At 37.5% G+C, this 25,605-nt stretch overlaps 1 protein-coding gene and 1 long non-coding RNA gene across 8 annotated transcripts in view; both read right to left on the reverse strand.

Annotated features, from left to right (window-relative positions):
* Positions 1 to 210: 210 nt before the first annotated feature.
* Positions 211 to 25,605, reverse strand: part of LOC128019235 (B-cell receptor CD22) — a 77,646-nt gene continuing 52,251 nt past the window's right edge. Inside the window, exons 6-9 of one of the 7 annotated variants that reach the window (XM_052605314.1) lie at positions 17,474 to 17,564; positions 17,257 to 17,305; positions 17,093 to 17,173; positions 16,701 to 17,006 (exon numbers count right to left, since the gene is read on the reverse strand). In XM_052605314.1, coding sequence (XP_052461274.1) covers positions 16,902 to 17,006; positions 17,093 to 17,173; positions 17,257 to 17,305; positions 17,474 to 17,564 — 326 coding nt within the window. In that variant the 3' untranslated portion in view covers positions 16,701 to 16,901. Of the gene's footprint in view, positions 349 to 16,699; positions 17,007 to 17,092; positions 17,174 to 17,256; positions 17,306 to 17,473; positions 17,565 to 25,605 lie in introns of those variants that run through there. The other 6 variants (XM_052605319.1, XM_052605313.1, XM_052605315.1 and 3 more) reach the window with 6 other exon arrangements.
* Positions 5,827 to 10,687, reverse strand: LOC128019453 (uncharacterized). Its single transcript, XR_008185158.1, has 3 exons — positions 10,549 to 10,687; positions 9,570 to 9,821; positions 5,827 to 5,974 (listed from the first exon to the last, which is right to left on the reverse strand). It is a non-coding gene; the product is annotated as an uncharacterized LOC128019453 (long non-coding RNA).

Raw genomic sequence — 25,605 nt, forward strand, 5'->3', positions numbered from 1 at the left:
TTATAATGTTACTTTAAAATTAAAATGTTAAATCATTTTTGTGAGTGCAGCACAAATGTGTAATGCACAATATTGGAAAGACTGGAAGAAAAAAACATTTCTGCAAACTGTTATAAGCTCAATTAAACAGTAAATAAACACTTCAAAAAGGTTTAAGAAAATTCCTTTTAATAAACAAAGCATCAAGATATGGTGTTTCTGAGGAGCATCTGTATTTCTGAGCAGTAAATCTGTGAGGAGAGTTTAATGTGGATCTGCTGAAGTTACTGCTAGATTCTCATAATCAGACAATCTGGACTGAAGATGGAGAGCCGTGTAGGTATCATCAGGAGGTCTGGAGTCACCAGACTGTGAGAGACAGATGAACAGAACAGTCTGTGTTTATATGGATCAGCTGAATGTGAGAGTAAAAACTGTTTGAGATATTTACTGACTCGGATCGTGCTGTAAATGTCAGCTGATGTTCTGGACGCTGGATCCAGAGCTGTGTATGTATCATCACTCGAGTCAGCCGTCTACAGAGAAAGATTGTATTTTATTTATAGCTCAGTGCAACATCATCAAATATTGCTGTTGAAGAAAGAGGTGTGTTTGCCTGCTTTTGATTCATGTCTTCAGTTCCACATTCTCTCTGCCTCTTCCTACTGAAAACAGGAGAAAACTATTAAAATGTTAAAACATCACATACATTAAAAATACTAAAATCAGGAAAAAGTCTTTTTTTTCTAGAAAATAAGATAAAGTTAGCATATATTTAAAATTTACTGAAAAAAAAATAATAATAATTTTGTGTCAAGACAAACTTCATTCACCTCCTGAACACAATGATGACGATGATGATGATGATGATGAAGATCAATCCTGCCACAGTCCCAGTAACTGTTTGAAGAGCAGCTCTCTGAGTCCCTGAAAGATGTTCATGAAGATTATTTCACACTTCCCACACTATTTGTGGCAGCACTCCCCTGCCCCCTGTGACGAGTCAGCTGCCTCCTCCCTGATTATCATCGGCACCCCGTCCTAAATCGCCATCCTTCACCATGCTCCCGACAGGAGTGGGTATGTGAGGGAGGGGCGCTGGATGAGCCAGGGCTGGCGGTGTGTGATTGGGCATCAGGGGGGGAGCTAGGTGTAATTGCGATCTATTATAAATAATAATAATAGTTTCTTAGATTTTGATCAAAATGACCTCGATCGATCATGGCAAAACTATTACTTTCGTACTGCGAAACTATTGCAACAGTTTAATCACTCGTCACTTACAGGCAAAAGTGCTACTTCGAAAGTTTCCGTAGCACGCGTTTCTTTCCAGCATTTGTAAAAAGTTGAGGACTGAGAGAGACGAGGAAAGAAGCCTCACTTTTGTGCGTTTCAACTTGTGTTTGAGCACACAAACACATCTTTTCTGGTGAGTTATTAAAGTCAGATAAATTATTATTTTAGTTCCGTTCAACTATTTGTGTCTGAAGTTTTATCATTGTCCTATGTAACAAACCTGTAACGTAGGAAGGAACTTAGTGCTGACTCTGATGCTCAAAACTATGTTTATTTTATCTCTGAATATATAAATGTATGTTTTAATTATGAAACATTTAATGTGATTCAACATACCAATATGATTACTAGCCTTTAAGTTGATTTTATATACAGTAACGTTACTTTTCTATGTAAACACGCTAACGTTAGATGGATGTGAATAACCGTTGTGCTCTCGAAAGGCAGCAGATATAGCATCCTTCTTCAGGAAGAGTAGCTAGAAGCAGCCAAATGACTCTAAGACACAGGAGAATAATAGGCAGGATGAAAGAGAGAAAGAACAGACTGACCCAGAGAGTGAGGGAGAAGAATTTCCAGAGAGCACAAGCCCAAGAGAAATGTTAGGTATACCTCCACTCACACACAATTGACTACTTAAGCAGAATAACCGTAGAATCAAACTAATGTAGGTTGTTTGTACTAGTTTAACTAGTGACATGTAATTTGGAAACAGCTTGTAAGTTTGCTGAATTTTCATTGTTTGCACTTGAAATAAAATTCACTTCAGTAAATAATTTCTTGTCCTTTTGAAACTTTTCATTATCATTGGGAGATATGTTTTCTGTTTCCAAAGAGAATTTCCTAAGTTTTATTTTATTAAATAACTTGAGGGTGAGTAAGATTATGACGCTCAGGATTTTGGTAAACTTTTGTAACCCGGTTAAAAAAGCATGAGCTGATACGCGATGATTGTAGTAGGCCTAACATTTAATTAACAGAGTGTATAAATAGTGTGATTTAAAAGGTTGACATTCATTTAAAAAGTTGTTATAAAAATGTTAAAAGCCGTTTAAACATTATTTTGTTTATTGTTTCATGGTAAAAAATTATGTTATTCTGAAAACTGTCCAAACCAGCATTTATGTGGTTAAGACCGATGGGGCGGAGAGTCAGAGCTCGCGGGTTGGTTTAGAGCACGGACAGCGAGAGGAAAGAGAAAAAAAAGAGTGTGTGAGACGAACGGAGATTTTCTGATTTTTTTTTTGTGAGTTAGTAGTGCACAAACCAGTGTGTAGATTGTGTCTTATGATTGTTTACACAACAACCGGTGAGAGTGACAAGCTGCATATTGCAAAACGGGAGGAATTTCTGCACGAAGTTCAGTGACTGTTTATTTTTGTGTTACTGCTAATATTAACGATCAGATACATTTAAGTATAGGCTGGAGTCCGTTCATTACAAGTGAATGACATTTTCTAGCCAAAGTTTGACTAGCTCAGTTGAACTGTTTGAGGGGTTTATCTGCTGTTTTCGACCTGAAGACGGAAGGGACTCGGACTGATCTTGGATTTACAAGGATTTCTCTCGTGAGTTTTACCGAAACCGTGAGGAGAAAAGAGAAACAAATGGAGTTCGTGCTGAAAGGCTGATCGGATGTGGAGCCTGCTTATGTGATTGTTGGAGAAAGACTGGACAGAAACGTTATCATCAGGTATTTTTTCCTTTTGTTTGCTCGTTGACGAGCGAAGCGGCCATTACTTTTGGGCCACAACGAACACAAGCCTCGCATCAGGCCTGCTACGGTATTTTGTTTTATAAGAATTTTGTTTGCAGGCTTTAGATTGTATTAAGGTGTGTGTGTGGGCCCACAAATTATGTTGGTTTAAGTGATTTTGAAGTTATTCATCGAAGTTTTCTGAATTAAGCCAAGTGAAGATTAATAGGGTTTAAATTGTTGTCTGTACATTTATATATATATACAGTTTTGACAGTATTTTCTTTTTAAAAAGAGAGACATTTTATGTTGAAGGTTTAAAAAATAACAATCATATTCTTATTTCATTTTCATATTTCATTGGAGATAATAATTTATTTGAGTAAATAATTGAGATATATTTTTCTAAAATCTAGTGTTGTGTTACTTTATTACTGAAATAGGTAATCATTTTGTTCGAGTAGAGGCATATATAGACACAGGGGTAAAAATCCTTATCAAAACTATAACTTAAGAACTGTGAATTCATAAGTTAGTTATAAAAACATTTCTGGTGTGTACTGTAAAAGCGAGATCCAAGATAACATTTAAAACTGAATTAATCAGGGTTAAAACACATGTGATAAATACTTTAAAAGAACCCAAAAGCCCTGCCCTTAATAATATCCAGTCTGAGGGGAGCGCTACACTTTAATTAAAAAAATGCCACTGCAGGCTAGCTATTGTACATTATACATCATTGTGATTTGGGCACACACAATACTTTAAAAAGTATTTTTGGTTGGATAAGTGCCATGTTTGTTTGCAAAATTATTTTTTTTGTGCCACCCCAAAGTAACTACTGGCCCCTGCCTGGCCACCCCTATGAAGAATTCCTGGCTCCACCACTGTGGGGCACACCTGAAATGGAGCCTTATCACCGCAGCTGTTTAAAAACCCAACGTGCCTCTCCTCGTGAGACCGGTCTCTTCCCCGTGCATGCACACTGGTGTCCTCGTGGGTCCAGGAAGATTGCGTTGAGGGATTCCCGCTCCACCAAAGACGTGAGCCGCCGGACCCACGGTCCGGACGAGAACAGCACCTGTTTACACGGCCAGGAGGTCAGGCTGTCGATCCCCTGTAAGCGTGGCGGTCAGTGAGAGGGATAAAGCCGCCGCCACTCGCACCCCAGACGGAGAGGGGAGCGCATGCGGCCGCCGGACTCCGCTCCTTACCTGGACCCTTCCTCCATGAACACTGCCCGACCCACACAAACCCCAAAGCACGACAAGGACACCAGATCCCCTGTTTATTTTGGACACTCTCCCGCTTTGGCCACTTTTATTCCCTCTTTTGCTTTATTTTCTGTTAATAAAAAGCCTCTCCGAGGCCTGACGTACAGTGGTCGAGAGAGCTCAATGCGCTGCAATTTAAGAAAACACATTCAAATTGAAAAAACACCAGCAAAAAAAAAAACAACATCATCAGTTTGACAACACAAGTGTTACTAATCCTCAGAAAACATGCATATAACGAAACGCACTGAAAATCTTCACAACACATGCAAATTAACAAATAGCACTGACCACAATGGAAATTTGGGATTTGTTTATCGTGCAGTGGCTACTGGTCAGTGGAGTTGTTGGTGAACACCCTGATTGCATGATTCCTTTATCTTTTGGATATTATTAGCCTAAATAAGCTGAATACTTACATGATTAAATGTAAAACATTAATTAAAGCTGTAGTCTGTAACTTTTTACTCTCTAGCAGTTAATAAACAGAACTGCTTGCGTCTTGCGGAAGAACATTGTAGCTGGATCTACTTCTCTCTGTTTATGTCTATGAAGAAACACAAAGGTACTGGGTTACTCCGCCGCGGTACCCCAAAGCAATCTAAAATAGTCCGAATATAACCACTTATTATAGGTGTACCCTAGTGATTCAGGACAAGCTAAAAACACAGTTTGGAAAATGGATTCATGATGTACTTGCTTATTATGTACATTTTTCTACATTTTGAACACAAACAAAGTTACGGACCGCAGCTCTGATTGGTTGTTTTCTTACCGGGAGCGGATGACTTTCTGCAAATGGCAATAGGACCACTGGGAGGAGCCAGAGGAGCTTGATTTTTTTCACAGATTATCTGTCTCATATTCTACGGTCAGGAAATAATGACAGGTTTAAAAAAAAATATATAAAAAATATATTTTTACAAAAGTTCCCTACTGCAGCTTTAAGAAGGCTAACTTTAATTTCCTCAGCTAAATATAATTTCAAGGTTAATGAAAATAAATTTGCAATGCTTCATTAATTGTTTCTTAATGTGCATGTGCTGTGAGGTTTTGCAGCGTTTCTTAATTTGCATGTGTTGTGAGGATTTGCAACACTTGTGTTGTCAAACTGATGAAGATGTTTTCTTCATTTGCTGGTGTTTTTTTCAATTTGCGTGTGTTTTCTTAAGTTGCAGCGTGTTGAGCTCTCTTGGCCACCGTACTGACGCCACACCCACTGTGTCTGTCATTTGCTCATCCCGCTACACCCCGTACATAAATATGCAGATTATTTTTCTGCCAGCACAAGACGCTATTAGAAAAGGAAGAGATAGAGGTTTCTCCAGTAACGGCTGTATACAAAGCAGCATTGAGCTCACAAACTGATTTATCAGGCATTACTCACGCAACCCGGCCCGCCACAAATAAATTAATGTATGGGACACACTGCTGAAGAGAGTTAAAACTGAGTGTTTATAGTAAATACCTCCAACAGCGACTGAAACAGAGTCTGATCTCTGAGATCCATGTTGATTCTGAGCCTCACAAGAGTAGCGTCCGCTGTGACTGGAGTTAAAGCTGGAGATGATGAAACTCTGTCCAGATCCAACAGATGAGCTTTGATTCTCCTTAAACCATCTGAAGATGAGAGCAGGAGGTTTTGAGTCACTGCTGCAGCTCAGAGTCACTGAATCTCCCTCCACTATTACAGACGGACTGATGGACACCGAGACGTTCTGTGGAGGATCTAGATTAAACATATTTAAATGATGAGAATAATTACATTATTTATCTCATGACCTTCTCTTATCATTGTTAACAATTACTGAAGTGTCTCTGCAAGCTGAAACTAAAAGAGTTGCTGTGGTAACACAATTATAACATACAGACCAGAGCAAAGGCAATCATGTGTGCTATTGGTTGTGGTTTGAACTAATTGTCATGGAGTGACCTGAATGCCTGAGTTCAGGTTTTTTTACTATGTACAGTATTGTTCAAAATAATAGCAGTACAATGTGACTAACCAGAATAATCAAGGTTTTTAGTATATTTTTTATTGCTACGTGGCAAACAAGTTACCAGTAGGTTCAGTAGATTGTCAGAAAACAAACAAGACCCAGCATTCATGATATGCACGCTCTTAAGGCTGTGCAATTGGGCAATTAGTTGAAAGGGGTGTGTTCAAGAAAATAGCAGTGTCTACCTTTGACTGTACAAACTCAAAACTATTTTGTACAAACATTTTTTTTTCTGGGATTTAGCAATCCTGTGAATCACTAAACTAATATTTAGTTGTATGACCACAGTTTTTTAAAACTGCTTGACATCTGTGTGGCATGGAGTCAACCAACTTGTGGCGCCTCTCAGCTGTTATTCCACTCCATGATTCTTTAACAACATTCCACAATTCATTCACATTTCTTGGTTTTGCTTCAGAAACAGCATTTTTGATATCACCCCACAAGTTCTCAATTGGATTAAGGTCTGGAGATTGGGCTGGCCACTCCATAACATTAATTTTGTTGGTTTGGAACCAAGACTTTGCCCGTTTACTAGTGTGTTTTGGGTCATTGTCTTGTTGAAACAACCATTTCAAGGGCATGTCCTCTTCAGCATAGGGCAACATGACCTCTTCAAGTATTTTAACATATGCAAACTGATCCATGATCCCTGGTATGCGATAAATAGGCCCAACACCATAGTAGGAGAAACATGTCCATATCATGATGCTTGCACCTCCATGCTTCACTGTCTTCACTGTGTACTGTGGCTTGAATTCAGAGTTTGGGGGTCGTCTCAAAAACTGCCTGTGGCCCTTGGACCCAAAAAGAACAATTTTACTCTCATCAGTCCACAAAATGTTCCTCCATTTCTCTTTAGGCCAGTTGATGTGTTCTTTGGCAAATTGTAACCTCTTCTGCATATGCCTTTTTTTAACAGAGGGACTTTGCGGGGGATTCTTGAAAATAGATTAGCTTCACACAGACGTCTTCTAACTGTCACAGTACTTACAGGTAACTCCAGACTGTCTTTGATCATCCTGGAGGTGATCATTGGCTGAGCCTTTGCCATTCTGGTTATTCTTCTATCCATTTTGATGGTTGTCTTCCGTTTTCTTCCACGTCTCTCTGGTTTTGCTCTCCATTTTAAGGCATTGGAGATCATTTTAGCTGAACAGCCTATCATTTTTTGCACCTCTTTATAGGTTTTCCCCTCTCTAATCAACTTTTTAATCAAAGTACGCTGTTCTTCTGAACAATGTCTTGAACGACCCATTTTCCTCAGCTTTCAAATGCATGTTCAACAAGTGTTGGCTTCATCCTTAAATAGGGGCCACCTGATTCACACCTGTTTCTTCACAAAATTGATGACCTCAGTGATTGAATGCCACACTGCTATTTTTTTGAACACACCCCTTTCAACTAATTCAACTAACTGCCCAATTGCACAGCCTTAAGAGCGTGCATATCATGAATGCTGGGTCTCATTTGTTTTCTGAGAATCTACTGAACCTACTGGTAACTTGTTTGCCACGTAGCAATAAAAAAATATACGAAAAACCTTGATTATTCTGGTTAGTCACATTGTACTGCTATTATTTTGAACAATACTGTACATAAATTAGGTGGATAAAAAAAGATAGCAATCCAGTGTTTGGCATAATGAGACATGTGTTTAAAAGTTAGTTCTACTTAAAGAGTTTAGTTAGTTTAGACACATAGATATGAATAATCAACGTGAGCATCACAACAACGGTGACCATCAAAAAAGCATGTTGTAGCCAATAAAAACTCATCCATGGCTCCCAGCATGCATTGCGGCATGAATAAATTATGAGCTGAACTGTCTTTTTAACTTTTTATTCTAACTATATTTTATTTTTGCTGTTTTTATGTGAATTTTTAGTATCTAGTTTTGGGCTGTTCAGAGTAGATCTGTTTATCTGGATATGCTGTTTGTCACCATTGTTGAGATTCATACGCTGATTCTTGTTATCTGTGTAAATCAGAATCACTTGCAAGAGATGGCTACAAAATGTATAGGAAATGAAATGCAGACGCTTTCATTGTGGAATCAAACTTTGCGATTCTGCTTGTTAACATCAGGTGTTTTCAATAATGCTCAATCATAACTCAATTAACTTCTTAATTATCTCATTAACTTCAACTCTGCTTCAGTGTTACTTTTAACACTGCTTCAGTGTTTATATGAGTCCACACTAGTGGTGGAAATTATGATTCTTTCTAGAGATTTGTTCATTTTCAGTTCGTTCACCAAAATGATTCGTTCAGAATCGTTTAATGATTCGTTCAGTTATCATTTCTTCGTATTACACAAAATATGCCATCAGATGGCAAAAAACAGTGTATTATGTGTTATGTCTTTAGTCAACGAACGTATTTACTTGTTACAAAAACGGATCTGGCTTTATTCAAATGTGTGTATAATTGCATTCAATATATAAAGTCTAATTAAGTTGTTTAGATGAACAAAGCACAAGGTTTTCTTGCCTAACTAGCGTTTTAATTGTTTGGTCAGACAGTTTGTATATTATATATTCACATTCATAAATCGGGGATTAAACGTGGAGTTGCTAAATACAAAAACAAGCGTTTGTGCACAGTGCTGTACCTTTGCATTTTCCGAGATTGACATGCTAAATGGCAGACTAACCCGGTTTACTCTCATTCATTACGTTCACGAACGAGCTATGTAACAGTTCATTTCATTCACGAACGACATGTATCCGTTCATTCAGCTCGTTCACGAATGACACGTGTTTCAGTTCAGTCATTTCATTCACGAACGAGATGTACTAAATCATTCAACTCGTGCAAGAGCAACATGGGTATCAGTTCAGTCATTTCGTTCACGAATGATAAGATCTCTAGACTCATATGAAACTCGTTCATTGAAGGGCGTATTCGTTCACTACATTCAACAAATCACATACTCTGTCACATCTCATACTCGAAGGCTATTGGCTCAAGGTTGAGTAATTATTTGACAGGTTGAAATGGTTCAGTTACCCGGTTCACCGAGCTGCGCATGCGCTACTAATAGCGCCGCGCTGCTGTGGAGGGAGGAATTTCACTGAACGAGAAATATGAGTCAGTGGATTACGTGAACGAGAACGATTCGTTCACCTAAAAGATTCGTTCAAAAAGAACGATTCGTTCACGAACGACACATCACTAGTCCACACTCAAGAGTGTTAAATTAACACTGGGGATTTTGCTGTGAGTCTGTATGATTGGGCTGAATTTATCAAACAAATCTGAACTGAATTTAAAAATCTCAGAAAATAATAAACCAATGTTAATGGTCCAGTTTGTACTCACATTCAACATTAAGATAAACAGGTGGAGAGATCAGATGTTATTATCCTGAAACAGCACACTGATAGTTTCCTGCATCTTGACGACTGACTGACTGCAGCTGAAGCTGATTCTCTTTCACGGTTCCTGTAGTTAATCTCTGTGTGTTTCTGAACCAGATGAATGTTGTTTGTTGAGGCAGAGAGCAGCTGCTTTTACATTTCAGAGTGACTGAATCTCCTTCTTTCACACTCTGCTGTGTTTCCACCTGCAGGTCTGAAACAACAAAAACCAAAACTCTTTCTCTATTTCACCATAATCTTAAAGTGAGTGTTCACACAAAAACTAAAATTCAGTCTTTATTTATCATTCAGCTGTTGTTCTAAAGCCATGCAGCCTCTTACTTTTTTAGAACATATTGTTAAAAAATGTCCGGCTTGAGATTATCCATTTAATAGCAGTTCAATTTATTTACATGCATTGTACAGCACATGAAACAATGTCTTTGTGGCCAAATAAATAATCTAGCATTATTTCCTTTAATCTCTTCTTTAATTTATTTTAATCAAATGAGACTGTCAAAACAGAAGACTAAAACGAATCTCTTCTGGTGACAACATAATATCTATAACAATAATGTACAGCTCTAAAACAATGTCGAAGTCAATATTTAGTTAAACAGATAAAATTAAATGTGAATGGTGATCTTCTTCAGGCTTAAAAAACAGGATGCAAACGCATTCAGAAACACTCTCATGCAGCTCATGTTGCATATTGTCTGTTGTGGATTCTCTGCATGGTGTGCATCTTATGTTAAAGAATTAAGAAAGTCACAATTTACGGTCATTACATGAACAACCTATCAGGACATTTTATGATGTTTCTCTTTTGTGTTCAGAAAAAGAAGGAATGTTATACGACAGATGCAGTTACATAATAAAGTGCTTGGTGTGTGTGTGTGTGTGTGTGTGTGTGTGAGAGAGTATTTCTGAGAGGTCACTACCGGTGACATCCAGCTGAGCTCCAGGAATCCCCGTCCATGTTCCTCTGTTTGTAATGAATCTGCAGTAGTAGATGTGTTTATCAGCTTCTGTTACATCTGTCAGAGTGATACTGTAAGTGTCTTCATTTTTTTCATCACACTGAACTCTTCCTCTGTTTTCTGGATCTAAACACAGCTTTGGTGGATCTCCATCAGGTACAGCAGGTTTGGTCCAGAAGACTGTTTCAATCTTATAATCACTAGGATATTTTAAAGTACAGGATATTTTCACTGTTGTTCCCTTTAATGCACAAACATATGAAGGGCTGTAATTCACTCCCCAATCCTGCAGACCATCACCCCCTGAAACACGAAACTGTTTCAGGTGTTTTGATCCAATGCACAAAAAGTATCTTTTTATTTTGACCATTTTTATTTGTTAGCTAAACACTCATGTTAGTATAAAAGCTACAAATTGTCAAGAGCTCGATCTTCTTTTCAAAGAGTGTTAAAGTGTCTGTATAGTGACTGAAGACTCACCCGCAGTCATGATCACGAAGATCAGAGGAAGTGACATCATGAGTGATGTTGCCATAGTGATTTCTGCAATCATAAAACTGACAGATATGACTTTATGAGCATCATCTATATACATCTCAAACTCTATTGTCTTGGTAATTGATGGTGATGATTTCTGAATAGTTCAGTGCTCAGTGAAGGCTTGACATGTGCTGAGGAGGTTTCTCATGTCAGGCTTCATGTAAAGATCTTCACATGTTATTTACATACTCAGATAGCACAGGTACGTCTGCAAGATGTCTGTTAAAGATCGCTTCATCTGGAAAGCACCTGCTGTGTACAAATCTCTGATAGACATCTTATGTCAGTATTAAATGCATTCTACATCATAAACATCTTTAAAAAATTATAACATCAATTTAACATCTGCTAGGAAACATCCAATAGACATATTGTAGATGAGCAAACACTCTAAAAAACACGTCTTGCAGACTCAGACATCAAACAGACGTTTCTGTGATGTACGTGTGCTATCAGGGTATGGATCTACAACATGTATCTTCAACTCATCACCACATTTCTACAAATATATGTTGTAGACCTTCAGAATTATTTTACCTGATGTTAAATAATGGTAAAAATGGTCTTACCACGCTGCAGTGTCGGCACCCAAATGAGAGAAATATCAGCAGTTTGTGTCAGTTTTCACACATGAATCTGCATTTAAAGATTCCTCTTTCTGCGTATGCGTAACACCATCTCAACTACACAACAACAACTAGAAAAGTCTCCAGATCCAAACAAATAAGCTTCAGAATTCACTTTTGTTAAATCTTTGTGAGAGAATATGTGAAACATGATTGCTTTGTAAAAATACTCATCATGACTGCAGGAGCATCAAGAGTTTTTAATGCATGAAGGTTTTCAGCTCTTAGGTTCAAGATCCTCTTTCTTACACAAACTCTTTTTTAACTTATTAAGCAATGATGCTATGCAACTACATTTACACAATCAGAAACATGAGCAAATACCTGGTGTATTGGTGTGTAGTGCCAGTTTCTGACCAACAACACAAGCACTTACACACCAGACTGACAGCAGATAGTTTTAATGTCACGCTTGAGGCAAGGAAGAGGTGAGTCAAGAGTCAAGAGGCATTTATTTGTCATTTGCATAGTTAACACTGGGGAAAACTGGGCATTGAAATGCTTGTGACGAGGCTCAGACATACAGTGACAATAACAAGACATAAGACATAAGACATAGACGTACCTGGAGAGCACTGAGGTTCTTGAGTGACTAGTGCCCATAGACTGAAAGACATGAACAGAGCATTATATACAAATAAGTGGCAGTAACAGGTACAATAAAGGTAATCAGTGTTTAGAGTGGTGTACATAAGAAGTCCTGAGGTAATATTATGATTACTGGGGTAGAACGGTGTCTAAAATATCTTTGTAGAGTGACGTAGAGCTACATGGAGGAAAATTTAAAGTGGCAGTGCAGATGCAATAAATAAACTTAAGAGCAGCACACATTCAGATGTATTCCTGAGAAGAGCAATGTCCAAAAGTCATTGTGGAGCGTCACAGAGTAACATTAAGGAATATTACAAATAAAGTGGCAGTGCAAGTACAATGAAAGTAAACATAAGAGCAGCATGTATTTTTTTTTTATATGGAGGACAGCTGATTGTTAAGTAGTCTTATAGCTTGAAGATAGAAGCTGTTCTTAAGTTCTTGTCCGTGATCGGATGGATCAGAAACGTCAAACAGGGTGGCAAACAGGTGATGAGCAGGATGAGTGCGGTCCTTGATGATGCTGTGGGCCTTTCTCAAGCAGCGAGTTTGATAGATGTCCCGTAAGGCTGGGAGTTTATGTCCAATGATGAGCTCTGCTGTTCTCACCACTCGTTGAAGAGCTTTGCGGCCCAAAGAAGAGCAGTTGCCGTACCATACAGTGATGCAGCCGGTCAGAATGCTCTCAATAGTGCAGCAGTAGAAGTTAGACATGATGTTAGAGGAGATGCCAAACCTCTTCAGTCTCCGCAGGAAGTAGAGACGCTGACGGGCTGTTCTCACTATGGTCTCTGAGTGAAGGCTCCAGGAAAGATCCCCAGAGATGTGAATGCCAAGGAACTTGTAGCTCTTAACTGTCTCTGCTATCTCTCCGTTGATATGAAGGGGAACGTTCCACAATCATCTCCTTGGTCTTGCTGACGTTTAGAGAGATTGTTATCAGCACACCATGCTGTGAGTGCATTAATCTCATCTCTGTAGGATGTCTCATCGCCATTAGTGATGAGTCCTAGGATAGTAGTATCGTCAGCAAATTTGATGATGGTGTTGGAGCTATGCTTAACAGAGCAGTCATAAGTGAACAGGGAGTACAAGAGAGGACTGAGTACACATCCCTGTGGGGCACCAGTGCAGAGTATAAGTGAGGAGGAGGTGTGATTGCCAATTCTGACCACCTGGGGTCTTCCGGTCAAGAAGTCTAGGACCCAGTTACATAAGTGCCTGTTAAGACCCAGATTTTTCAGTTTGGCTATAAGTTTGAGGTGAGGATCTAAATGCAGCACAATTCATTAACAAAAATTATAAAAGAATATAAACAAAGCAGATAAACCCAGACAAAGCTAAAAACACACAACAGTTCACATAAGCAAAACAACAACCATCAATACTTCAAAATAAGATTGCATAAAACACAAGACAGGGGAACATGTATATTATACATTAATACTCTTCAAAATCACAAACAGATCTACTGAATACCTCCCAAAACAAGAGAATTGGGATTCATCACTCAAACCTTTTCTTCATTTCCTTTCACTTTTCTATCATCTGGTGGTCAAAAAGATGAAGCACATTTTATTGCCAGTTGCACAAAGTTAGTTTAGAAGCAATAAAAGTTATCGAAGCAATTATTTTAGTTTTTTTGTTGCACTTTATTTTACACTGTGCACTTACCTGTACTTGTAATGGGTATAACTATTTAGAGAAAATACCATTTTTGTTGTTATTTCATAGTTAATATCGTTGTGTCCTGTAGTCTATGATGCAGTACCAAAAGACTCCAGCAGAGGGTGAAGCACAGGCACATGGGTTCCCTTCCCCCACTCATAATACAGAAGTTGAGGGCAGTGTTGCCAAGTCTTTGGTTTTTCTGGTGAACTGGACAACTTTAACACTGTTGCAGCGGGTTGCTTTTCATGTCCGTCGGTTGAAATGACCCCAATGACTTGATATTTTGTACCTGGAATGCAAATTTTACAAGGGAAACCCACCAAAACGTGTATGTTATCCCCTAAGCGCTATTGTTTAATGTGGACGCCCCCTCAAAACTCGATTGGGCTAGTTTTGGCTATTTTTGAATAATGATTGGGCGGGTTTTGTTCATGTCTGTCTGTTTAAAATATCCATGTTTCCTTTTTTCAGGTAATCCAATCTCAATATCCTAATAGTAATGATCAAATGAGTTTGAGTACGGTGTTCGTATAATTGTTATGTGTCCGTATTGTGAAAAAAGGGATGTGATTGAGTAGCACATGGTGAACATGAATAGTTTTCGATTCTAGGCTATCGTTAGCACATGTAACATACTGTACTGTTAATACAGCTAGCAAGTATAAGAGTGTCTAACAACACTTATGAGGAGAATGCAGTATTATGCTGTTAAAATGAGTTTAATTTGACGCTATTATTTCTTCACACGTTTTATAAACGTTTGTGTATAAAAATAATGCAATGATGTTATATGCAAGTTAGGATGCATTTATTGGTTATATTGTAAAAATTGAATGGTTCTTTCACCCACTCATAATGCACAGAAGTTGATGGAAACTCATCTGTTCATGTCTGTCTGTTTAAAATGTCTGTGTTCTCCTTTTTTATGGAGAGTATTCCAGTATACTTACTTCAGAAAATACTGGAATATATAAGGAACTCACATGGGTTAGGGTTAGGTTCAGGGGAAGGATCAGCGATAGTACCAAGTTATTACAATAACAAGTACATAGTTTGTACATTTATTTGATCTGTTTATTATATCATTAATTTGATGAGATCAGAAGCAATGAGGCTTATGACAGCAAATATTACACAAAAAATATATTTCTCAATCTTTGTATAAAATTATATGTCATACTCTAAAAGCATATCACCATTAATCTTTGGAAAGGGAGTAAATGAGGACCAAATGATGTATAGGTGGTTATTTCAAGATTCAAGATTTTTATTCGTCACATACAAAATTATATATAGCATATATAACCAGCAGTGAAATGTGAGTCAGGTCCGCTCCATGGACAGTGAAATAATTAAAGAAAACAACACAGATGAAAATATACATAAATATAGCTATGTACGAATGAAATAAAAGTAAACAATAAAAATATAAGAATAAAATATAAAAAAGATGTATATTGTAGAATTAAATATAGAACGCAAAATAATGTGCATGAAAGTAAACTGTAGTCTTAAATATTAAGATATACAGGGATGTACAATGTGCATATGTGCATTATACTGTAGTCTTAAATATTAAGATACACAGGAATGTACAAGAAGCAAATGTGCAAACAGGGTGACACTGTCAGTGTGTCTATGTGAGGTAGTGAATGATGAATATCTTACTGATAAAGTTTCCATTAAGTGGAGGCATGAGGATGTTAAGAGGCTGGTTTTGAGTTTAGGAGCCTGATGGCCTGGGTGAAGAAACTCCTCCTGAGTCTCTCGGTTTTTTCCATCAGGCTACGGAAGTGCTTACCAGATGGCAGCAAAGTGAAAAGATGGTCACTGGGGTGGGTGGAGTCTTTGGTGATTTTAGCAGCTCTACTTCTGCAGCTTTTGATGTAGATGTGCTGCAGAGAGGGGAGAGCAGACCCTGAAATGCGCTCAGCTAAGCGCACAACTCTCTGCAGGGCTTTGCAGATTATTTTGCTATAAAAATGTAATATATTGGAGGTGAAAATGAATCCATATGACTTAAGATTGAATATCAGCTTTTTGAAACTTTCTTATGTACTGATTGCATAAAAAATAAAATATTACAAATGTATTCTCATGCGAAATCAGCAATACTCAGCATGAGTACACACCATCTACAGACGAGGATGTGTAACTACATCCTGCAGTGTTTCAAACAGTGTAACATCTTTAGGATTTCCTAAAACTTCAGGTGTCTTTCTTTTCTCATATATAGCATTAAACTAGTAGGATTGTACAAACTATTGATAATATAAATTATGAAACCAGAAATATTCATATGTAGATAGCAACTCATGAAAGACCCAAAATATGTGCTGTTAATTTCCATTCTCAGTATTAATATTCACCACTTCTTTCCTTCTGTCCTTGTATCCTACAATAGTATCAACAATGATGAAAAACAAAGAAAATTTGAGAGAAATGCTTATGCTGGATGTCAAACTTTATTAGGTTCCTTCAATAAAGATACAGTAAAACAAAATCCACTGATAGAGCAGATAGAAACTTTAATACAATCAGTTACAGATTGAGTTTAACAATAAAATGCTGCTTGAAAATAACATAATTCATCTTCAATCCTCCAGTCAAGAGATACTAAACTACATTATTAATTATGTTACATTATAATGTTACTTTAAAATTAAAATGTTAAATCATTTTTGTGAGTGCAGCACAAATGTGTAATGCACAATATTGGAAAGACTGGAAGAAAAAAACATTTCTGCAAACTGTTATAAGCTCAATTAAACAGTAAATAAACACTTCAAAAAGGTTTAAGAAAATTCCTTTTAATAAACAAAGCATCAAGATATGGTGTTTCTGAGGAGCATCTGTATTTCTGAGCAGTAATTCTGTGAGGAGAGTTTAATGTGGATCTGCTGAAGTTACTGCTAGATTCTCATAATCAGACGATCTGGACTGAAGATGGAGAGCCGTGTAGGTATCATCAGGAGGTCTGGAGTCACCAGACTGTGAGAGACAGATGAACAGAACAGTCTGTGTTTATATGGATCTGCTGAATGTGAGAGTAAAAACTGTTTGAGATATTTACTGACTCGGATCGTGCTGTAAATGTCAGCTGATGTTCTGGACGCTGGATCCAGAGCTGTGTATGTTTCATCACTCGAGTCAGCCGTCTACAGAGAAAGATTGTATTTTATTTATAGCTCAGTGCAACAACATCATCAAATATTGCAGTTGAAGAAAGAGGTGTGTTTGCCTGCTTTTGATTCATGTCTTCAGTTCCACATTCTCTCTGCCTCTTCCTTCTGAAAACAAGAGAAAACTATTAAAAGGTTAAAACATCACATACATTAAAAATACTAAAATCAGGAAAAAGTCTTTTTTTTTCTAGAAAATAAGATAAAGTTTGCATATATTTAAAATTTACTGAAAATAAAAAATAATAATTTTGTGTCAAGACAAACTTCATTCACCTCCTGAACACAATGATGATGACGATGATGATGATAAAGATCAATCCTGCCACAGTCCCAGTAACTGTTTGAAGAGCAGCTCTCTGAGTCCCTGAAAGATGTTCATGAAGATTATTTCACACTTTCCACACTATTTGTGGTGGCACTTCCCTGCCCCCTGTGACGAGTCAGCTGCCTCCTCCCTGATTATCATCGGCACCCCGTCCTAAATCGCCGTCCTTCACCATGCTCCCGACAGGAGTGGGTATGTGAGGGAGGGGCGCTGGATGAGCCAGGGCTGGCGGCGTGTGATGGGGCATCAGGGGGGGAGCTAGGGGGTAATTGCGATCTATTATAAATAATAATAATAGTTTCTTATATTTTGATCAAAATGACCTCGATCAATCATGGCAAAACGATTACTTTTTGACTGCGAAACTATCGCAACAGTTGAATCACTTGTCACTTACAGCTAAAAGCGCTACTTCGAAAGTTTCTATGGCATGCGTTTCTTTCCAGCATTTGTAAAAAGTCGAGGACTGAGAGAGACGAGGAGTGAAGCTTCGCTTTTGTGCCTGGTTCAACTTGTGTTTGAGCACACAAATAGGGTTGGGATAAACTATTATGTTTTAAACGATTAATCTAGCGATTAATTTTTTCGATGCATCGATTAATCAAATGATTAATTTTTTCAGACCGATTCAATTTCGATTATCTCCCCATTAATTGACTACTAACAATTTATACATGTTGATTTACATATCTGAATGAAAACAAAAACATGAATTCCTCAACATTGCAATATATGTTTATTGCTCTTAAAATTACAAAATAAAAGACTGACTAAGAATGCATTACTTTGCACTTGTATAGAGATAGCATTCAATAAAACCTTGAAGCCTTGAAAACACATAGCTTACTGAAACAAGCTTACTGAACACATAGGGCCTAGCTTACTAAGAAAAAGTTCTTCTTTCAGATGAAAATAACAACAACTTGATGTCTAGCATTCAATAAAAAAGGGTCACCCAAAATACTTGTTTAGAGCAATTGAAAGAACACAGTTACCAATGTGAACTTGAGGGCTTCAAGCTAATACAGAGAGTGGTTTTCCAAAAAAATAAAAAATAAATTAAAAGTGGGAGCCAGCGGCCTGTCATGGAGAAAAATAAAAATCTCAGAATGCTCCACGTGAAACTTTGGCGTTCCGCCCTTTTTCTATCGTGTCTAATGATTTAGGTTAATATGCATAAGGAGAGAGAGAGCAAGAAGTGCTCGTGTTGTTTGAAGACTGTGAGTGCACGCAGCCGGGGCTCTCTCTCGTACGCACCCTGTCAGTCATTCTATTCTACATCACTCAGTATCAAATAAGGCTTTGACAGCCGCCAAAAAAAAAGATCAATGCAGAAAAACCCCTGGATTGGTTATATAACATTGGACAGAATGTTGATCCGGCCATCGCGTAAATTCAGCGCACATAAGGTAAACGTTTTTTAGAGAAACAAAAACAGGTAGACGAATCGATGAGCATATAATACGTCGATGTCATCGATGACCTCGACGCGTTGTCCCAGCCCTACACACAAACATATCTTTTCAGGTGAGTTATTGAAGTCAGATAAATTATTATTTTAGTTCCGTTCAACTATTTGTTTCTGAAGTTTTATCATTGTCCTGTGTAACAAACAGGTAACGTAGGGAGCAACTTAGTGCTGACTCGGATGCTCAAAACTATGTTTATTTTATCTCTGAATATATGAATGTATGTTTTAATCATGAAACATTTAATGTGATTCAACATACCAATATAATTACTAGCTTCTAAGTCGATTTTATATACAGTAACGTTACTTTTCTATGTAAACACGCTAACGTTAGATGGATGTGAATAACCGTGCTCTCATCATATTTGAGTTCTAGATATAAAGTCGAGATAAAATTAGGAACCTACAACAAAAACCATCTAATCTTTGCTCAATAATAATTTTTTAATGCATGAAAATAAACATTTTTTGCTGTTTTTCAAACATGTTAATGTTGATATGCTTTGCTTATGTTTTGATTTGTATTTATGTCAGTCAGTCAGTGAAATGTGGAAAATGAAGAGAAAGGCAGCAGATATAGCATCCTTCTTCAGGAAGAGTAGCTAGAAGCAGCCAAATGACTCTAAGACACAGGAGAATAATAGGCAGGATGAAAGAGAGAAAGAACAGACTGACCCAGAGAGTGAGGGAGAAGAATTTCCAGAGAGCACAAGCCCAAGAGAAATGTTAGGTATACCTCCACTCACACACAATTGAATACTTAAGCACAATAACCGTAGAATCAAACTAATGTAGGTTGTTTGTACTAGTTTAACTAGTGACGTAATTTGGAAACAGCTTGTAAGTTTGCTGAATTTTAATTGTTTGCACTTGAAATAAAATTCACTTCAGTAAATAATTTCTTGTCCTTTTTAAACTTTTCATTATCATTGGGAGATATGTATTCTGTTTCCAAAGTGAAAGTTTTATTTTATTAAATAACTTGAGGGTGAGTAAGATTATGACGCTCAGGATTTTGGTAAACTTTAATAAAAAAATGCATGTTATATGCATGTGCTGTGAGGATTTGCAACACTTCTGTTGTCAAACTCATGAAGATGTTTTCTTCTTTACTGGTGTTTTTTCAATTTGCATGTGTTTTCTTAAGTTGCAGCGTGTTGAGCTCTCTTGGCCACCGTACTGATGCCACACCGACTGTGTCTGTCATTTGCTCCTCCCGCCACACCCCATACATAAATATGCAGATTATTTTTCTGCCAGCACAAGATGAAAAGGGAGAGATAGAGGTTTCTCCGGTAACAGTTGTATACAAAGCAGCGCTGAGCTCACAAACTGATTTATCAGGCATTACTCACGCGACCCGGCCCGCCACAAATAAATTAATGTATGGGACACTGCTGAAGAGAGTTAAAACTGAGTGTTTATAGTTAATACCTTCAACACTGACTGAAACAGAGTCTGATCTCTGAGATCCATGTTGATTCTGAGCCTCACAAGAGTAGCGTCCGCTGTGACTGGAGCTAAAGCTGGAGATGATGAAACTCTGTCCAGATCCAACAGATGAGTTTTGATTCTCCTTAAACCATCTGAAGATGAGAGCAGGAGGTTTTGAGTCACTGCTGCAGCTCAGAGTCACTGAATCTCCCTCCACTATTACACCAGACGGACTGATGGACACCGAGACGCTCTTTGGAGGATCTAGATTAAACATATTTAAATGATGAGAATAATTACATTATTCATCTCATCACCTTCTCTTATCATTGTTAACAATTACTGAAGTGTCTCTGCGAGCTGAAACTGAAAGAGATTTTATTTGAGTGATGATCAGGAAGGTTAAAATATACATCTGAATAGATGCACCCTAAATAAAACAATATTACATGTACTGATTTATCAACACAGATTCATAAATCACATTCATTTGACATATTAGTAGATTAATAAAGAAAATGGCATGCAGTCTGTATGATTGGGCTGAATTTATCAAACGAATCGGAACTAAATTCAAAAATCTCAGAAAATAATAGACCAATGTTAATGGACCAGTTTGTACTCACATTCAACATTAATATAAACAGGAGGAGAGATCAGACGCTCATATCCTGAAACAGCACACTGATAGTTTCCTTCATCTTGACGACTGACTGACTGCAGCTGAAGCTGATTCTCTTTCACGGTTCCTGTAGTTAATCTCTGTGTGCTTCTGAACCAGATGAATGTTGTTTGTTGAGGCAGAGAGCAGCTGCTTTTACATTTCAGAGTGACTGAATCTCCTTCTTTCACACTCTGCTGTGTCTCCACCTGCAGGTCTGACACAACAACAGCAACAACACTGATTCACCATCAGATTAATAAAAACATAATTAAATATTATAACAAATGAAAGTTTAAGGTGAAGAAACTAGTTCAATTAAATTCAAGTTTATTTGTGTAGCACTTTTTACAATAGAAAACATTACAAACCAACTTTACAGAAAATTACGTTTCTATAATATTTAGTAGTAGCTTATAAGTGGTGACTGTCAGTTTATATGCATTTGACAGGATTTTTCAGAAAAATTAATACAAGACGTAGTCAACCAGACAATGAATATTATTAACAGCAATTATTAAAAGACTAGTGAAGAATGAATCATTTACGTTGATGCATTTAGCAGATGCTCTTATCCAAAGTGACTTACATTGATTCGACGTAAATATTTTATCTGTTCATGTATTTCATGGGAACTGAACCCATAACTTTAGCATTACTAGTGTCGTGAGCTACTGTTTAAGATACAGGAATAACAGGTGACAGCTGTATAATGTGTGTTTGTGTGTGTGTGTGATGTATTTCATGAGAGGTCACTAACTCTACCGGTGACGTCCAGCTGAGCTCCAGGAATCCCAATCCATTTTCCACTCTCAATGTTTGTAGTGAATCTGCAGTAGTAGATGCGTTTATCAGCTTCTGTTACATCTGTCAGAGTGATACTGTAAGTGTCTTCATTTTCTTCATCACACTGAACTCTTTCACTCTTTTCTGGAACTGAACACAGCTTTGGTAGCTCTCCATCAGGTACAGCAGATTTGGTCCAGAAGACTGTTTTAATATTATAATCACTAGGATATTTTAAAGTACAGGACATTTTCACTGTTGTTCCCTTTAATGCACAAACATATGAAGGGCTGTAATTCACTCCCCAATCCTTCTTATCATCACCTCCTGAAACACGAAACACAGATATGACGAATATTATTAGGCTTTAATGAATCTTTCATTTCTTTTAGTTTTCTGCTGATGTTGAACTTGTGAAATAACTAGTGAAATATTTCACTAATGTAAATGAATCAGTTTGTACTCACCTACTCTAAGATAAACAGGTGGAGAGGTCAGATGTTGATATTCTGAAACAGCACACTGATATCCTGAAACAGCACACTGATAGTTTCCTGCATCTTGACGACTGACTGACTGCAGCTGAAGCTGATTCTCTCTCACGGTTCCTGTAGTTAATCTCTGTGTGCTTCTGAACCAGATGAATGTTGTTTGTTGAGGCAGAGAGCAGATGCTTTTACATTTCAGAGTGACTGAATCTCCCCCTTTCACACTCTGCTGTGTCTCCACCTGCAGGTCTGACACAACAACAGCAACAACACTTTCTCTTTTTCACCATCATCTTAAAGTGAGAGTTCACACAAAAACTAAAATTCAGTCTTTATTATCTTCATCACTCTGTTGTTGTTCTAAAGCCATGTGGCCTCTTTCTTTTTCAGAACACATTGTTAAAAATGTCCTGCTTGACATTATCCATTTAATAGCAGTTCAGGCTGTTTACATGCATTGTACAACACATGAAACAATGTCTTTGTGGCCAAATAAATATTCTAGCATTATTTCCTTTAATCTCTTCTTTAATTTATTTTAATCAAATGAGACTGTCAAAACAGAAGACTAAACCGAATCTCTTCTGGTAACAACATAATATCTATAACAATAATGTACAGCTCTAAAACAATGCAAGTCAATATTCAGTTAAACAGATAAAATTAAATGTGAATGGTGATCTTCTTCAGGCTTTAAAAACAGGATGCAAACGCATTCAGAAACACTCTCATGCAGCTCATGTTGTATATTGTCTGTTGTGGATTCTCTGCATGGTGTGCATCTTTTGTTAAAGAATTAAGAAAGTCACAATTTATGGTCATTACATGAACAACCTATCAGGACATTTTATGATGTTTCTCTTTTGTGTTCAGAAAAAGAAGGAATGTTATACGACAGATGCAGTTACATAATAAAGTGCTTGATGTGTGTGTGTGCGCATGTGTGCGTGTGCGTGTGCGTGTGTGTGTGTGTGTGTGTGTGTTTCTGAGAGGTCACTAACTCTACCGGTGACGTCCAGCTGAGCTCCAGGAATCCCCGTCCATGTTCCTCTGTTTGTAGTGAATCTGCAGTAGTAGATGTGTTTATCAGCTTCTGTTACATCTGTCAGAGTGATACTGTAAGTGTCTTTATTTTCTTCATCACACTGAACTCTTTCGCTCTTTTCTGGATCTAAACAAAGGTTCGGTGGATCTCCATCAGGTACAGCAGGTTTGGTCCAGAAGACTGTTTCAATCTTATAATCACTAGGATATTTTAAAGTACAAGACATTTTCACTGTTGAACCCTTTAATGCACAAACATATGAAGTGCTGTAATTCACTCCCCAATCCTGCAGACCATCACCCCCTGAAACACGAAACACAGTTATGAGAGAGTGAGGTGGTGTTTCAGGTGTTTTGATCCAGTGCACAAAAAGTATCTTTTTATTTTGACCATTTTTATTTGTTAGCTAAACACTCATGTTAGTATAAAAGCTACTAAGAGTGAAGAGCTCGATCATCTTTTCAAAGAGTGTTAAAGTGTCTGTATAGTGACTGAAGACTCACCCGCAGTCATGACCACAAAGATCAGAGGAAGTGACATCATGAGTGATGTCGCCATAGTGATTTCTGCAATCATAAAACTGACAGATATGACTTAATGAGCATCATCTATATACATCTCAAACTCTATTGTCTTGATAATGGATAGAGATGGTGATGATTTCTGAATAGTTCAGTGCTCAGTGAAGGCTTGACATGTGCTGAGGAGGTTTCTCATGTCAGGCTTCATGTAAAGATCTTCACACGTTATTTACATACTCAGATAGCACAGGTACGTCTGCAAGATGTCTGTTAAAGATCGCTTCATCTGGAAAGCACCTGCTGTGTACAAATCTCTGATAGACATCTTATGACAATTTTAAATGCATTCTACATCATAAACATCTTGAAGACATTTTTTATAACATCAATTTAACATCTGCTAGGAAACGTCCAATGGACATATTGTAGATGAGCAAACACTCTAAAAAACACGTCTTGCAGACTCAGACATCAAACAGACGTTTCTGTGATGTACGTGTGCTATCAGGGTATGGATCTACAACATGTATCTTCAACTCATCACCACATTTCTACAAATATATGTTGTAGACCTTCAGAATTATTTTACCTGATGTTAAATAATGGTAAAAATGGTCTTACCACGCTGCAGTGTCGGCACCCAAATGAGAGAAATATCAGCAGTTTGTGTCAGTTTTCACACATGAATCTGCATTTAAAGATTCCTCTTTCTGCGTATGCGTAACACCATCTCAACTACACAACAACAACTAGAAAAGTCTCCAGATCCAAACAAATAAGCTTCAGAATTCACTTTTGTTAAATCTTTGTGAGAGAATATGTGAAACATGATTGCTTTGTAAAAATACTCATCATGACTGCAGGAGCATCAAGAGTTTTTAATGCATGAAGGTTTTCAGCTCTTAGGTTCAAGATCCTCTTTCTTACACAAACTCTTTTTTAACTTATTAAGCAATGATGCTATGCAACTACATTTACACAATCAGAAACATGAGCAAATACCTGGTGTATTGGTGTGTAGTGCCAGTTTCTGACCAACAACACAAGCACTTACACACCAGACTGACAGCAGATAGTTTTAATGTCACGCTTGAGGCAAGGAAGAGGTGAGTCAAGAGTCAAGAGGCATTTATTTGTCATTTGCATAGTTAACACTGGGGAAAACTGGGCATTGAAATGCTTGTGACGAGGCTCAGACATACAGTGACAATAACAAGACATAAGACATAAGACATAGACGTACCTGGAGAGCACTGAGGTTCTTGAGTGACTAGTGCCCATAGACTGAAAGACATGAACAGAGCATTATATACAAATAAGTGGCAGTAACAGGTACAATAAAGGTAATCAGTGTTTAGAGTGGTGTACATAAGAAGTCCTGAGGTAATATTATGATTACTGGGGTAGAACGGTGTCTAAAATATCTTTGTAGAGTGACGTAGAGCTACATGGAGGAAAATTTAAAGTGGCAGTGCAGATGCAATAAATAAACTTAAGAGCAGCACACATTCAGATGTATTCCTGAGAAGAGCAATGTCCAAAAGTCATTGTGGAGCGTCACAGAGTAACATTAAGGAATATTACAAATAAAGTGGCAGTGCAAGTACAATGAAAGTAAACATAAGAGCAGCATGTATTTTTTTTTTATATGGAGGACAGCTGATTGTTAAGTAG

The sequence above is a fragment of the Carassius gibelio genome, chromosome A1 (genome assembly GCF_023724105.1).
Source record: "Carassius gibelio isolate Cgi1373 ecotype wild population from Czech Republic chromosome A1, carGib1.2-hapl.c, whole genome shotgun sequence".
In the NCBI taxonomy this organism is placed as follows: domain Eukaryota; kingdom Metazoa; phylum Chordata; class Actinopteri; order Cypriniformes; family Cyprinidae; genus Carassius; species Carassius gibelio.